This window comes from Acanthaster planci, linkage group LG08, assembly GCF_054643075.1.
Source record: "Acanthaster planci isolate LZ-2023a linkage group LG08, COTS_SCS, whole genome shotgun sequence".
Taxonomy (NCBI): Eukaryota; Metazoa; Echinodermata; class Asteroidea; order Valvatida; family Acanthasteridae; genus Acanthaster; species Acanthaster planci.
In genome coordinates this window covers 17,935,276-17,947,971 of record NC_141784.1, presented here as the reverse complement: position 1 = coordinate 17,947,971, position 12,696 = coordinate 17,935,276, and the positions used below count along the sequence as shown (strand labels likewise).

General features: G+C 41.8%; 1 protein-coding gene across 1 annotated transcript; it reads right to left on the bottom strand.

Annotated features, from left to right (window-relative positions):
• Positions 1-657: 657 nt before the first annotated feature.
• On the bottom strand, positions 658-11,732 carry LOC147798449 (hydroxysteroid 11-beta-dehydrogenase 1-like protein). The gene is made up of 6 exons (XM_022244823.2): positions 11,521-11,732; positions 8,550-8,680; positions 6,560-6,754; positions 5,791-5,893; positions 3,915-4,043; positions 658-2,960 (listed from the first exon to the last, which is right to left on the bottom strand). Exons 1-6 carry the CDS (start codon positions 11,729-11,731, stop codon positions 2,686-2,688), a joined length of 1,044 nt encoding a protein of 347 aa, XP_022100515.2. The 5' UTR covers position 11,732; the 3' UTR covers positions 658-2,685.
• Between the last annotated feature and the right edge of the window lie 964 nt (positions 11,733-12,696).

Sequence of the window (12,696 nt, the reverse complement as noted above, 5' to 3'; positions counted from 1 at the left end):
AGGTGACTATTTGCGATCATAAGATCGCAACTCGCGCAAGCTTTGATGGAGTGCGCGTGCAGAACATTGTCAAAATGTTCTGCACAAAAGTCTATCTAGTTTCGAACAAATTCAAAACAAAAATTTTTTAGCAGGAAAAATTGGTAACTTTTTTCTTAGTTTAGTGCCTAGTTGGGCCCGCGCGCGGGGGACGTTAGCACTAGCTAGTGTCACGCGTTTTATGCGCTTGGCCGGTCTTAAACTGAACGTGCGATACAGACCTGCTCACTGAGACTGAACGCTGATAATGCCCTTGCCGCAGTCACATACTTATTCCCATTCATACTATCTTTCCAGACAGAGTCAAAGGGAGTCTAGATTTCCAACGATTTTGTTCTAGAATTTTACTTTCATTTTCCCGAACACCCCCGTCCATTTTATGGTATATTCCTTGCGCAAATTGTCCAAAAGAATCTCCTCATATGGACTTGGCGCGCGAGGCGAGCCGCGTGCACACAGACTCTTGACCAATCAGAATCAATTAAACTGTCTCATATCCAGACTTGTGATTATGTGCGAACGGGTGATTTACGCAGCCTAGCTGGGGCATTATCACTTCTCAACGGGCATTATCAAATGTTAATACAGGGTCAAGTTGCACGTTGTTGAACAGGACAATTCTTGTTTATGTATGTAGAATTTTTATTCCACCAGTTTATTCCAACTATAATATAGAAACCAAATTATCTCAAAGACAGGTAGTGCATGTGTCAAATGGAACACTACATACACTGTAAAATTCAGCCTTGTGCTTCTGAAGAGAAACAAAAAGGGGTTGCTATAAACCACTGAAATTCTAGAGCATGTTTTGTCCAACCCCACGGTCTTCACTTAATGGTCTGCTTGGCGAATCTGTGCAGAACACAGACAGGCAGGACAAAAAGTACATAAGCTCAACATTGTCAGAAGTAATATCAATGTGTTAACACTGGAGCATGTAAATTAAGCTAAGAAATTTAATAAAAACGCTTTACGAAGAAAAACACATTTGGTCGTGTACTTGTGCAGATTCTTTACACTCGTACCCCGCTGACAGGTCATATTTTCAAAGAAGAACTAAGGTCAACACTTCAAGATCCTTTTGCGGCCATATAGCCGACACACACCATTACTGATGGTACTTCGCACCACATGCACTTGTAATTAACGCCCATTTTTGGCGTTTCATACACAATATGTACATTTCCTTGTGGTTAAGAAAACTCAGAGAAAATCCATTTTTACTTACTAAACACATCCGTTCAAGCTTGACTTTAAAGATAATTTCCTGGACGTTCCTCTCCATTTTTGACAGAGTAAACAAACCTGAACCCACTGCCTCAGAAACTCTATTTCAGAAAGGGGGACGTGGTGCCAACCTAACATAACGTATGTGGATTGTAAACAAAACACGTCCACGTAATGTTGGTTGTGCGAACCTTATTTTTTGGACCAAGCCAGGTCCGCACAAGAATATAAGTCACTGGCAACGGAAGCGGAAAAGGGGGCCAGAGCCCACCCCACCCCCACTTTTTCGGCTCGGGGCATGCCCCCCACACACACTTTTTGCGGGGCCTATAATGGGGTGGGGCTTCATGGATATAATGGCTGATACCTGATGGTCTGACAACTGCCCCCCCCCACACACACTTTGACATCGTTCCGGCCGTCGCTGAATTATAAGTCCCTTTTCTGGAAAACAGATTTGGGGGCATTGTTGGGAGTTAGGATTATCCGTAGTAAAAGGAAGAGAAAAAGTATGAGTGAAAAGTTAGTATTTTCATCGAGTTCTCTTAACTGCAAGGATAGAAAGTAATGCCCACACGAGGTGCGTAATAAAGTAAACGTATGCAGATCCAAAGACCTTCACAATATGAACCATTGTTCTTAGCTCTGTTCTGTACATTACGTACCCATGCGCAATATAATCTATCAGTCCTCCTCAAGGGAGAGTCAAGCGTAGCCTATAGATAGAGTGATGTAAATTCCACTTTTGGCCACACCTTCGGAGAAGTAACTTGTAACAGGCATGGGCCAACGAAAATCAAGCAAGTTTGACCAATTACACTTTTGTGGATTTCAGTCAAGAAAGAATTATATGTATAAGTGACAACAATATTTTTGAAAAGTATTGAAAATGACATTTTTTTCGAATTTCAAATGAATTCATCAAAAAGGCCTATCAAATAGCTCCACATCGTTTCCAGAAATTGAGGTTCCACGAGGTACTTAAAATAATATTTCAGGGCTAGTGCTGGAGCCCGAGCACCCGAATCCTTACGCAAATCTCATTAGCATCGTGTGATACCCCTGGCTAAATGCTTCGTACACTGTTTTGCTACTCTACACTCCGTGATATCAGAAGTAACCAGAAATCATTCTGAAGACATTAATTTTCATGTGCAAAAAACGATTCTTTTTCTTTTTATCGGCAACTGACTAATGGAAAGCTGTGCTGTGTTTTCAGAGATTTTGTTTCGGACTTGTTGATGTAGGGTTCGGGTAACCCTCCCCTAATGGAACCAAAAGTTACTGCCTTGGATGACCAACCGGAAAATACAACATGTAGGAATTTCTGCACCAATCAAAAGTGTCAAAGCTAAACACACTGTATGACATTTTTTTGGCTAAAGCCTGTCTTTGCGAGCAGGTATTTCAAGTACCAGGTCAGTCTTTCTTTAAAAGAGGATTGGGATTCTTGAGCAGCTCCTCGCGGGCTTCAGGTTTCACCATGACCTGCATCAGTGCCTCCAGGAGGCGGGGGGCCGAGTCCCTCAAGAGCAGCATGAGCAGAGTCTGGTGCAAGGGATAGTAGACCTCGCGTTCCCTGTTGGCGGTTCCCGTCATGATGCGGTAGGCGGTCTCGGAGGGCATGGTCACGTAGGCATCTGTACGAACCATGCCCTTGACACTGTCTATTGCATTCTGAGTGGAGATTGCGCCTGTACACAAAGAGACCCGAGGAGCAAGGTCAGTCCAGTAGACTTTATCCAAGAGTCGGCGTTAATTGCCTGGAAATGCTGACTTGGATTCGAATCAGACTGAAGGGGCAATTTGTTTTTGACTTGAGATTTGACTTCCAAATGAGAAATACAGCGACATTTGTTTAAAATGAACAATGCACAAGAAAAATGAATTAAGGAATTAAACCAATAAAGGGTAGTGGGAACCACTGTAGGAGTTTGCCTGCGCATGCGCATATCAAATATAGCCGAATCGTCCAAAAAGATTCGGAACTTCGGGCTGAACACCGTCAAAAAGATTGGATATTTTTAAACGCGGATGCTTTAGAAATTTGGATGCTTTCTCAATTCGGATGCTTTCTCAATTGGAATGAAATGAGATTTCGGGTAAAATGCGTGCGCCGAATGACAGCTTTTCGTTGGGAAAAGTGTTCAAATTTTTAAAATGTATTCGGAGTCAACAATTTTATTCCAATATTAAAAAATGACCATAAAAATTCGTTTCAATCTTGAGAAAATGTTGGATTTTTTTGTACAATCTTATTCGAATTTGGAAAACATGTTCACTCGTCACGAATTAGAAAATATGTTCCGTCTATACAAATTCATCCGCTCTTTAAAAATTCATTCGAATCTAGAAAACATGTATGGCATCTTTAAAATTTTAAAATTTCAAATGGTTTTTAAAAACGCATTCCAAAAGTAAAAAAATACGATCTTTTTAAAATGGTATTCGTTTAAAAATACATTCGATTAAAAAAAACACGTTCGATTTAAAAAAAAAAAGCATTCCGTTTTGCCAAGACATGTTTCAATCTTTATGACCCGATTTCTGCTTCATAAAAGTGCCCAGCTGAAAAAAAATAATGAAAGAGGGGCCTTCGAGCAAAATTGGCTCAGGTGTACATCTGACTTTATGATTTGGGCTCTTACCGAGAACAAACATGGTCACAGAAACTTCAATGTTCTGCAGCTGGAACTCTTGTCGTAGCGTATCAAAAAATCCGTGGAGGGCAAACTTGGCTGGACAGTAATTTGTTGCAAACAGAAGACTTACTTTTCCTGATCGAACAAAAGAAAGACTTCAGGGAAAAATGTAGTCAATTGATACGCACGTGCTGATGAATAGCCCAACAAGGTAGGGAGCTTCACTAACTTTTACTTCAGGATGTGTTGTGAAACATGAGGTCTTTTTCAGCAAGATTTTGATTTCAGGCAATTTCCTGGCCCCTTAATCTCAACCAGATAAAAATAAAATCGTCTTTCGATCCTTGTTTCCATGGTCATAAAAAATAGGTTGCCTGAAGTTTAGATTTAACCGATCAAAAATGCCTCGAAGCTGCTTATTTCACAGAATTTCTTATTATATTTCGAAATAAATCTTGCTGAAAAATCTCACGACACACAACTTTTTCAACTTCAACAGAAAAAAGGACAAAAAAAAAAACACAAAAAACAACTGTGTACAAACAAGAGCTCTTTTGGATGTTTGACGTGACACACCATGAAGTCAATATAGTTATAGCACCGAATTATGAACAGCACCTTACAAACCGGACCTTAATTCTTTGGATATTACCTTCACTAAGCTCCCTTTAATTTGACATCACTTCACATAGGCCTATGATGATGTCATCACAACGGTACTTCAATTTCCCGAGACAATATGGTTATATATATATAATGTTAATACCATATTGGACCTGTAGTTGTGTACTTAGCCTATAGGCCTTAGATACATGCCCGTTAAATTTACGTCACGAGGCTATTGATGACGTCATAATAAAAATCACTTCATTTTTCACCTTTAATATGTCCCTGTATAAGTATCTCCAACGTTTTCATCCCAATGCGACTTGAACTACAAAGGATTAATAGCTTTGCGTATTTTTACCATGACGTCACTTGACATGTGATGACGTAATCATAACTTTTTTCAGGTGATGACGTAATCATACTTTTTTCAGTTCTTCTCTATAACACCGAGTGCATATATATCAAGTTTTAAACCAAATCGTACCTTTACTTTTTGTAGATATTGGTGTCTGAAAATGAATTTTTGACGTGAAGTCACGCGACAAGCGATGACTTCTCATGCCATTACCTCAGTTTTTAATGTAACACTTCCCTGTCTATGTCAATGTCTAGTATAAACCCAGTATAGGGTTCGTATTTCTGTACATAGGTTTCTGAAAGTTCACCTTTAAAATGACATCAATTGACACTCGATGATGTCATCTTGACAAAAATCTTTACAGGCCATTGTTTGCTGATTGTCGACGTATGTGTCAAGTTTGATGAAGCAAATCAGGTTTAGTACGAAAAGCAAAAGTGGATGGGTGGAAAAATCGATTAACTTGAAGTAAAAACACTATATTGGTTATTGAAAAACTATCATGTACTGGGTTTCTGTTTTGATTTTGGTGAAATTGTGGAGTGGGTAATTCGATTTCATTAAAAAAATGTTTGGTGACCTATAGCTTGCCTCTCCTCATCCCGATATTACCTACTTTTGTATTTTGGGAAAGCTGCTCTCGCGGAAAAATGCATTTTCCATCCCAGGACACGTTTTTTGCCCCGTGAAAATCGCTCTCTCCCCTGCGCAATCACGCCTTTTTGTCGCCTTAACTGCATGCAAAGGTTCCTTAACTAAAAACATTCAGCGGTCTGCTTACGACATTCATTACTGATTTTCCAAAATCGTCGCACCACAAAAATCTAGGGGAAGGTGTCTTTCTTTTCATGGTACCATCAAACGAACAAAAACAATGGCTGTTTAAAAGTTCAAAATCCAAGCAGTCACAAGCACCTGCACCAGACGAGACGATGCCGATACTTCCCTTGCTCTCGGCTAACATCGGTGTGGCAAATGTTGCCAGGCTCACGTAAGCGTGGAAGTTGACGTCCATTGACTATGAACAAGAGGTTTATGGACAAAGAGAAGGACATTTTGTTTCTATTTTGTTTAAGGGGATCTTTGGCATAATACTGTATAATTTTCCTTGAAGGACTTGGTCTTACGATCAGTATAGTAACTAGTGTCGAACGCAACGAACGGTGTGCGGTTGTGAATAAAAAACCTTAAGAGACTTTCTTAAGAACTGTCTCAGTTAACCTTATTTTCAACTTTTGCTCTATGTTTCAAAGGTCCGTTATCATCTTTTTGGTTTTTATGCCAATGGTTATTTCCATATTCATGAGCAAAACTGTGAAGAAATGACCAGGCATCAGTCCCTTTCTTAGAAATGTTTTGGTAAGTAAATTCTGGGTTGAAAATTTTAATAGATTAATAGAAAAACCTATGCACAGAATTATGCCTTCCCTGGATGACATCACACCAACGGCGCCCTCCGTTGTCCAGGAAAGCATATATTTGGGTGTTGAAAAAATTGTATTCTTTAATGCATAAACCAAATAGAAGTGTAAAAGAGTTTTCATACATTGAAGAGAGTATAGAGATGCAGAAAAAAATGTGACTAAAAAAAAACGCATTGCAGCTGCACTTCAAAAAATGGGTGCTTTACAAGGCAAGATGACTTCATTAATATGGAAACGTCCTACATTTGATGTGCACGTACACTTCTTAACTTAGTCAGCCCTCCCGACCACACTGACATTGAGCTGTAGGCAACGTGGTTCAGGATGAGATGGTCCAGGCCACCAAACCTCGCCTTAGCCTCGTCAATCAGCCTCCTGGTGTCGTTCTCTTTGCTCATGTCGAGTGCAAGGTAAAATGCCTCCTGGGCTCCTAGCTCTTTGCACTTGGAAACCACCTAGGGAGACGATCATACGAACAGAGGAACGGGATTTAGTCTGCATTCTTTGGTAGGGAATCTCAGAGCAGCAACCTTTGGGCCACTCTAAGTTACTGATTGCATCTTTGTATGTCAGTATAAACGTATACAACGCATAGCTGATTTATTAGAGCACCGGTCTGGTCATCTAAAAACATAAAGGGTCATGCACGTGCGTCACTTCAAGTTGGCCTTATTTTTGCAACTCAATGCACGTTCTGATACTAAAGAGCTGGGGTGTCTGACGACTTTGCAGTGGGGGGGGGGTAGAATCTACCCCTAAGATATTGGCTGACCAATCTGTTTCATCTCGGTTGATCTTTTGAAACTAGGCGTGTGAATATTCAATTCACTCCAACATGGGGTTTGTTGTACCAGTCAATCCTAGTTCACACACATTCGTATCCACCTCAATCGATCGATCGATTTAAGGTGAAACAACCGACCACTATCCTTTAAGGCAAAGTAAAAAGAAACCTTTGGATGCGTGTTGAGCGTCCTCGCCTGCTTCTTTTCGCGAAGGCCGCCGAGATTTGCCTATTTTCATGTTCAGGCAAATAAGGTGGACCCCCCCAAAAAGGTCAAGCAATCCATCAGAAAACAAAGTAGGCCTACTGATGAGTCAAAACTTCTTTAATTAATACTTCATACTGTCAGTGTATTTTCGCGTCATTTGCAGACGCATGATCATTATCTGAGACCACCAGTGTAGTTTGTCCCCGGTAACACTGTCCAGCGGACACATTTACCTTGGTAGAAATGTCCCCCGGACCCTTTAATTTTGTCCCCCTCTAAGTTATTCTGTTCCCTCCAGACAAGTTAGTCCCCCGGGTTTGCATTTAAAAGGTTTTCTGGTACATTTTAATGAAAAGTAGCTTTAATTAAAAAAAACTTGGGTCAGAAATGTGTCATTCTGAGGTTCGGATCGTGATTGGTGGTGATTTTTCGAATGGCCGCCATCAGGTGTGCGCGTGTGCGCAGCGGAGTTCAACATGACCGTCCTATACGAGCGCGGTATAGCTTCGCATGAACCGCCCACACTGTCTGTCATGATTTTTCCTGTGGTTTTATGTATTCATTGTGAGCTAGCACGAAGCCCTCTTTGGAGAGCTGTTGCAATCAGTTCCGTCATCAGTTCATTTGTTTTTAGGCCTATTTTCATCGTTTCTATTTTCAAAAATGGGTACATTTAAATACACATTTTTGTGTTTAGGGGAACTTTTTGCAACTGTGCGGCGATTTTTGAACTTCCAAGTTCTGTGTTGTTTACTCTGTAAACATTCATGTATGTTAACATTAAACAAAACGTTTCTTATAGCCTATCAATGGGACATAACACTTGTGGATTCTACAAACTCAAACAGAGAATGGCACCCACCTTGTGTATAAAAAACAAAAATAAAAGGCCCCTCCTCCTTTGTTGGAAACGTGAAACCCGGATGCTGAACATACATGTACTTTGTTCACATGGCCTCTCCAGGCGAAATGTGAAATAGCGCATGCTCAACTTTGTGAGCCTCCACCCAAATGTTTAGTCCCTCCCCCTTCCTAATAAAGTTGAGTTTGTATATTCAATTCGCCGTGAGCAGAAGCACCCCCTTCTCGGTTGAAAAGAGACACGTTGGTCGGGGGTGTTCATTTTGCTGGTAGCAACGCGACCGTAACGCGTGCATTTCATAGTCGTTTGTGAACCAGAGACGTGCATTTCTAACTAAAGGAGCCTCCGTTGCTAGGAAAATTGCGCCATCTCTTGGTCTGGCTCGATTCTCATTACCTGTTGTAACACGACGCCTCTGCGTGCCGTGATGAGAACCCTCGCCCCAAGCCTGGCATACTGGTAGGCTATCTGCTCCCCTATACCCGTGCTAGCACCGGTGATGACCACTCGTTTGCCATTTATACTTGCTAGAAAAGAAAAAAAATCAAGACTCGGGGAATCGTTTGAGAGATTAATTCTGCCTGTTGCACTAAATGCACACATACATGTGTGTCAATTTTATACACATGCAAAAGAGAAGCCGCTGAAGCAGGTATTGTACTTTCTTACGCAACATGAGCAGAAACCCGGTCGGTGTTACGTTCATGCTACTCCACAACAACGATGTAGCAGCCAGCCAGTGACATCATATCCAACAAGATAGGCTAGAATGCACAGTCTCAACGCGGTATCATTGGAAAAATAACTCGTTTTTTTTAACTCGATGGTTTATCGAGGGAGTGCGCCATTTCCCCAGTCTAACCACATGTTCTATATTTGTGACCGCGCGGAATTCCGTTATCGCACGCGTGTTTAAACGAGTTTTACCCTTCTTTCAACTGCTTAGGCTACCCTCCGAAGCACTTCAACGCGTTTCTGTCAATGGCCTGTCGGAGAGGGTTGAAATCAATCCAACAGAGGTCGAAGGCCAGTTCATACTTTGTGAATGATAATGTTTCCGGCATTAAAGCTGAACATTTTATTCTAAATGAATTTCTCTGCAAACATTCAATGCTACCCCATTCGCTTAGCTTTTATATTTCCACCAGACATATGCCACACATACAACCTGCTCTTTGGGTGCAAGAATTTTTACATTCAGAGGTGGAGGCAGAGTATCTTTTGATTCTCTCCGACTTATCCTTCCGAGTTCCAATGACACATGGAGATTGGAATGGCTCTCTCTTTGCCGAAAAGTGTATCCTCGTCTGGTTAGGAAAGTTTGCCGTGAGGCCCTTTCCAACCCCAGAACAACAATCAAGTCACTTCAGGACAACTTGGGTAAGATGGGCATCATCAAGGTTTCTATGCGGACAATCCGCCGCACACTGCACAAGGAAGGGCTACATGGGCTTTGTCCAAGAAAGACCCCTCTCCTCACTCACAGGCATCGAAAAGCTCGACTCGCATTTGTGAGAGGGCGCCGAGACAAGGATCAAAGTTTCTGGTCGTCAGTTCTATGGTCAGACGAGATGAAAATGGGGCTGTTTGGCCACAGGGATGTTTCCTTGGTTTGGCGCAAGAAAGGAGAAACATTCAACCCAAAGAACACTGTGCCGAACGTGAAGTTTGGAAGTTGTGGGGTTGTTTCTCTGCAAGTGAACCTGACAATCTCTTAAAAGTGGAAGGAATTATGAAGAAGGAGTAGTACACCCAGATTCTGCAGGACAATTTCAAGCAGAAAATCTCCATCTTGGCCCCAACTGGACATGGTACCAACGGGACAATGATCCTAAACACACGGCAAAATCAGTCGAGATATTGTTCAGGATTAACAACGTGGAGGTGCTACCACGGCCAAGCCAAAGCCTAGATACGAATCCATCAAAAACATGTGGAAACCCTCAAGTCCAAGGCGCATGCATGCCCGAAGGCCCTCACCCTGAAAGAGCTGGAGGATTTCGACAAGGAAGAATGGGCCAAGATTCCCGTGGAGCCAAACCCTCATGAACGGTACACAAACTGCCTGGGTGCTGTAATCAAGAAGGGCTTCGTAATTGACTATTAACTGTGTATTAACTCTTATAGGTAAAGGGTGTGAATAATTCTGAACATGTCAGAATTTAAACAATGTGGCATTTTCTTTGTTATGCAAATGAGGTAAAACCAAAGCCATTAGTCGTTTTTACCCGAAAGCTAAAAGTATTGAACTATGGCCCAAACACTATCAGCTTACCTTTCATTCTTTAGAAAAACACACAAGGGTGTGAAAAATTTTGTTGTTAACTGTATGAGGAGACACCATTCACAGCGAGAATGGGTTATACTTCCTGGCCTATTGAATCAAACATGGTCATGGTAATAGGACTTGACGGGTCTAGTCCACTAATTCAAGCCCCATTGAAAACAGTGTAAAATCAGCACCGTTCAGGGCCCAATAGCATGCACGCCAACATCCCTGAGATTTCTGAAACACAAATGAAATTCTTGTCTGGTCACTTATCTTTCAATTTCTTTTCAATCTTTTTGTGGGTTAACCAATTACATTTTTAATTATTCCCACAAAACAAAATCACCCCCCAAAAAGTAATTTTTCCGAAGTCTGATTGCAGCCATTTTTCAAGTGGCAACCCTCAGTCAACTCTCTCGGGCACTTAGGACCATTTTTCAACCGTAGTTTTCAGCCCTTCTGCCCTCATATGAAAGCTCAAAGACCCAGGGAGTTGATCCTGACAACGATTTACACAATCTCACCATTTTGGGGGCCAAACAATCTCCTTTTTCAAAAGATACTGTGGGGGCACTTTTAATGCTATGAGCTGGTCAGAAATTCTCACTTGAATTAGTGGTCTGCACCCTGACAACAACACACATTGACTTTCGTAACACTTGGATATGACCGGCTGATTTTAGCCATCTTCCAGTTATGTCCAAAAAGATCGCTTTACAGCCCTATAGTAACTACATCTAAGCCTATATATTTAGTTGCGAGTACCATCCTCGGATCATGACTAAATGCTTCAAGAGGGTTTCACAATTCGCACTCCTGGGTACTAAGAGTACTCATGGCCATAAACTGCAACCCACTGGCAGCGAATAATGGTTATAGATACTGTCGGGCGAGATCGGCAAATTTGCACTATGGCCTGATTGCTCAGCGCGATCCGTCGATTCTGCGGAAAATTTGCAACTGTCCTTCCATTTTTTGAAACAGTTTTTCACAACTGTGAATGAGCATGAAAAGGTTACTGGCTGATGGCAGCCTATTGACTAATCGTGCAAATATCGAACGACTGCATTAACGACAACATTTAACGTCTTTCTGTACCTGGATCAAATCTGTCAACGAGGAGGAATCCAACGTAGCCAACAACCACGCCAAGAAGTAAATATTTTGTTAGGCCCATTTGGGAATTAGTAAGTGACCTTATAGGACACAAATAAATGCCAGACAAGACACGGCGAAACTGAAAACAGCCTATGACGTGTAGAGAAGTGCACTGACACACACACCTACAACACAGATTTGCCGATGACATTGCGCTATTGCAAACTCGACCTTTGGAGCTTGTAGTTCATCTATGGTGCAAGTCTCATGGCGTACTCTGTTGGCCTATCCAGGCGATCCTTTTTACTGATGGTAGGCATACCATGGAAAGCCTATTGTTGGCCCACAGTTGAACGCCGCCCTTGTTCTCCAACGAACCGGAATTAAGGGCTGGCTGTCATCGTCCTTGCCCACCACTAGAGAGTATTTTCCTCCCGAGGGCGCATCTCTATAAATATTCGAAACCTCTTGCAGGTCTGCATTGGTCGAATTGTGATCCAATAAGATAGCTTTCGTCGATATTTTTTTTTTAAATAACACGTACACTAGAGTTCTGGCAGCCTCAAAATGGGGGGGGGGGGTTAAAATCAAGTGAAGCCAGCTTGACAAAGAGGATAGGTACCAGTAAGCAATAATGTATTGAACAGCTGTACGAATAGACATAGTACCAAGACGGACCATCCCATGCGTACCGGTTACTTCATGAATCTAGGCACCCCTAAAATATACGTGCACGTGATGAGACCTTTTCCGGTGCATGCGCCAATAAAAGTTTTCACGGCGGCCGATATTCTAGGCTTCGTCTCTGATGTCGAAACTACTTAACTGCAAGCCAGAAATGCTCAAATTAAATGAAAAATAAATGTCAGTCTTTCTTTGGGTCGAAAGCACTTTTTTCTCTGTTCCAGTGGCAAGATATGGCACATCAAAGAGCTATACAATTTCAAATAAGCGGTAAAAACATCAGGCTAAACCGGAAATGAAGACTAAGCCGGTCGAAGAGTGACCCTTGACCCGTCGTCTACCCTCTTACTATCTTTTAAAACTTTCTGTCTTCTCTAAAATCTGAGCCTGAGTCCTGAACGGTGATGAGATATTTCTTGAGACATTGCACACAGATGCAGGACATCGGCAATATAACTCACTGTATGCAAACCTCAGAAAAATTCGTGCTGA

What these genes read in the sequence shown, in the direction of transcription:
- LOC147798449 (XM_022244823.2), bottom strand. Translation starts at nt 11,731, where the DNA reads ATGTCATCGGCAAATCTGTGTTGTAGGTGTGTGTGTCAGTGCACTTCT. An exon ending in CGTTGACAGATTTGATCCAG is followed by an intron (nt 8,681 to 11,520) that starts GTACAGAAAGAC and finishes TTTCTTTTCTAG; the next exon opens with CAAGTATAAATGGCAAACGA. An exon ending in TGTGACCATGTTTGTTCTCG is followed by an intron (nt 2,961 to 3,914) that starts GTAAGAGCCCAA and finishes CTTTGTGTACAG; the next exon opens with GCGCAATCTCCACTCAGAAT.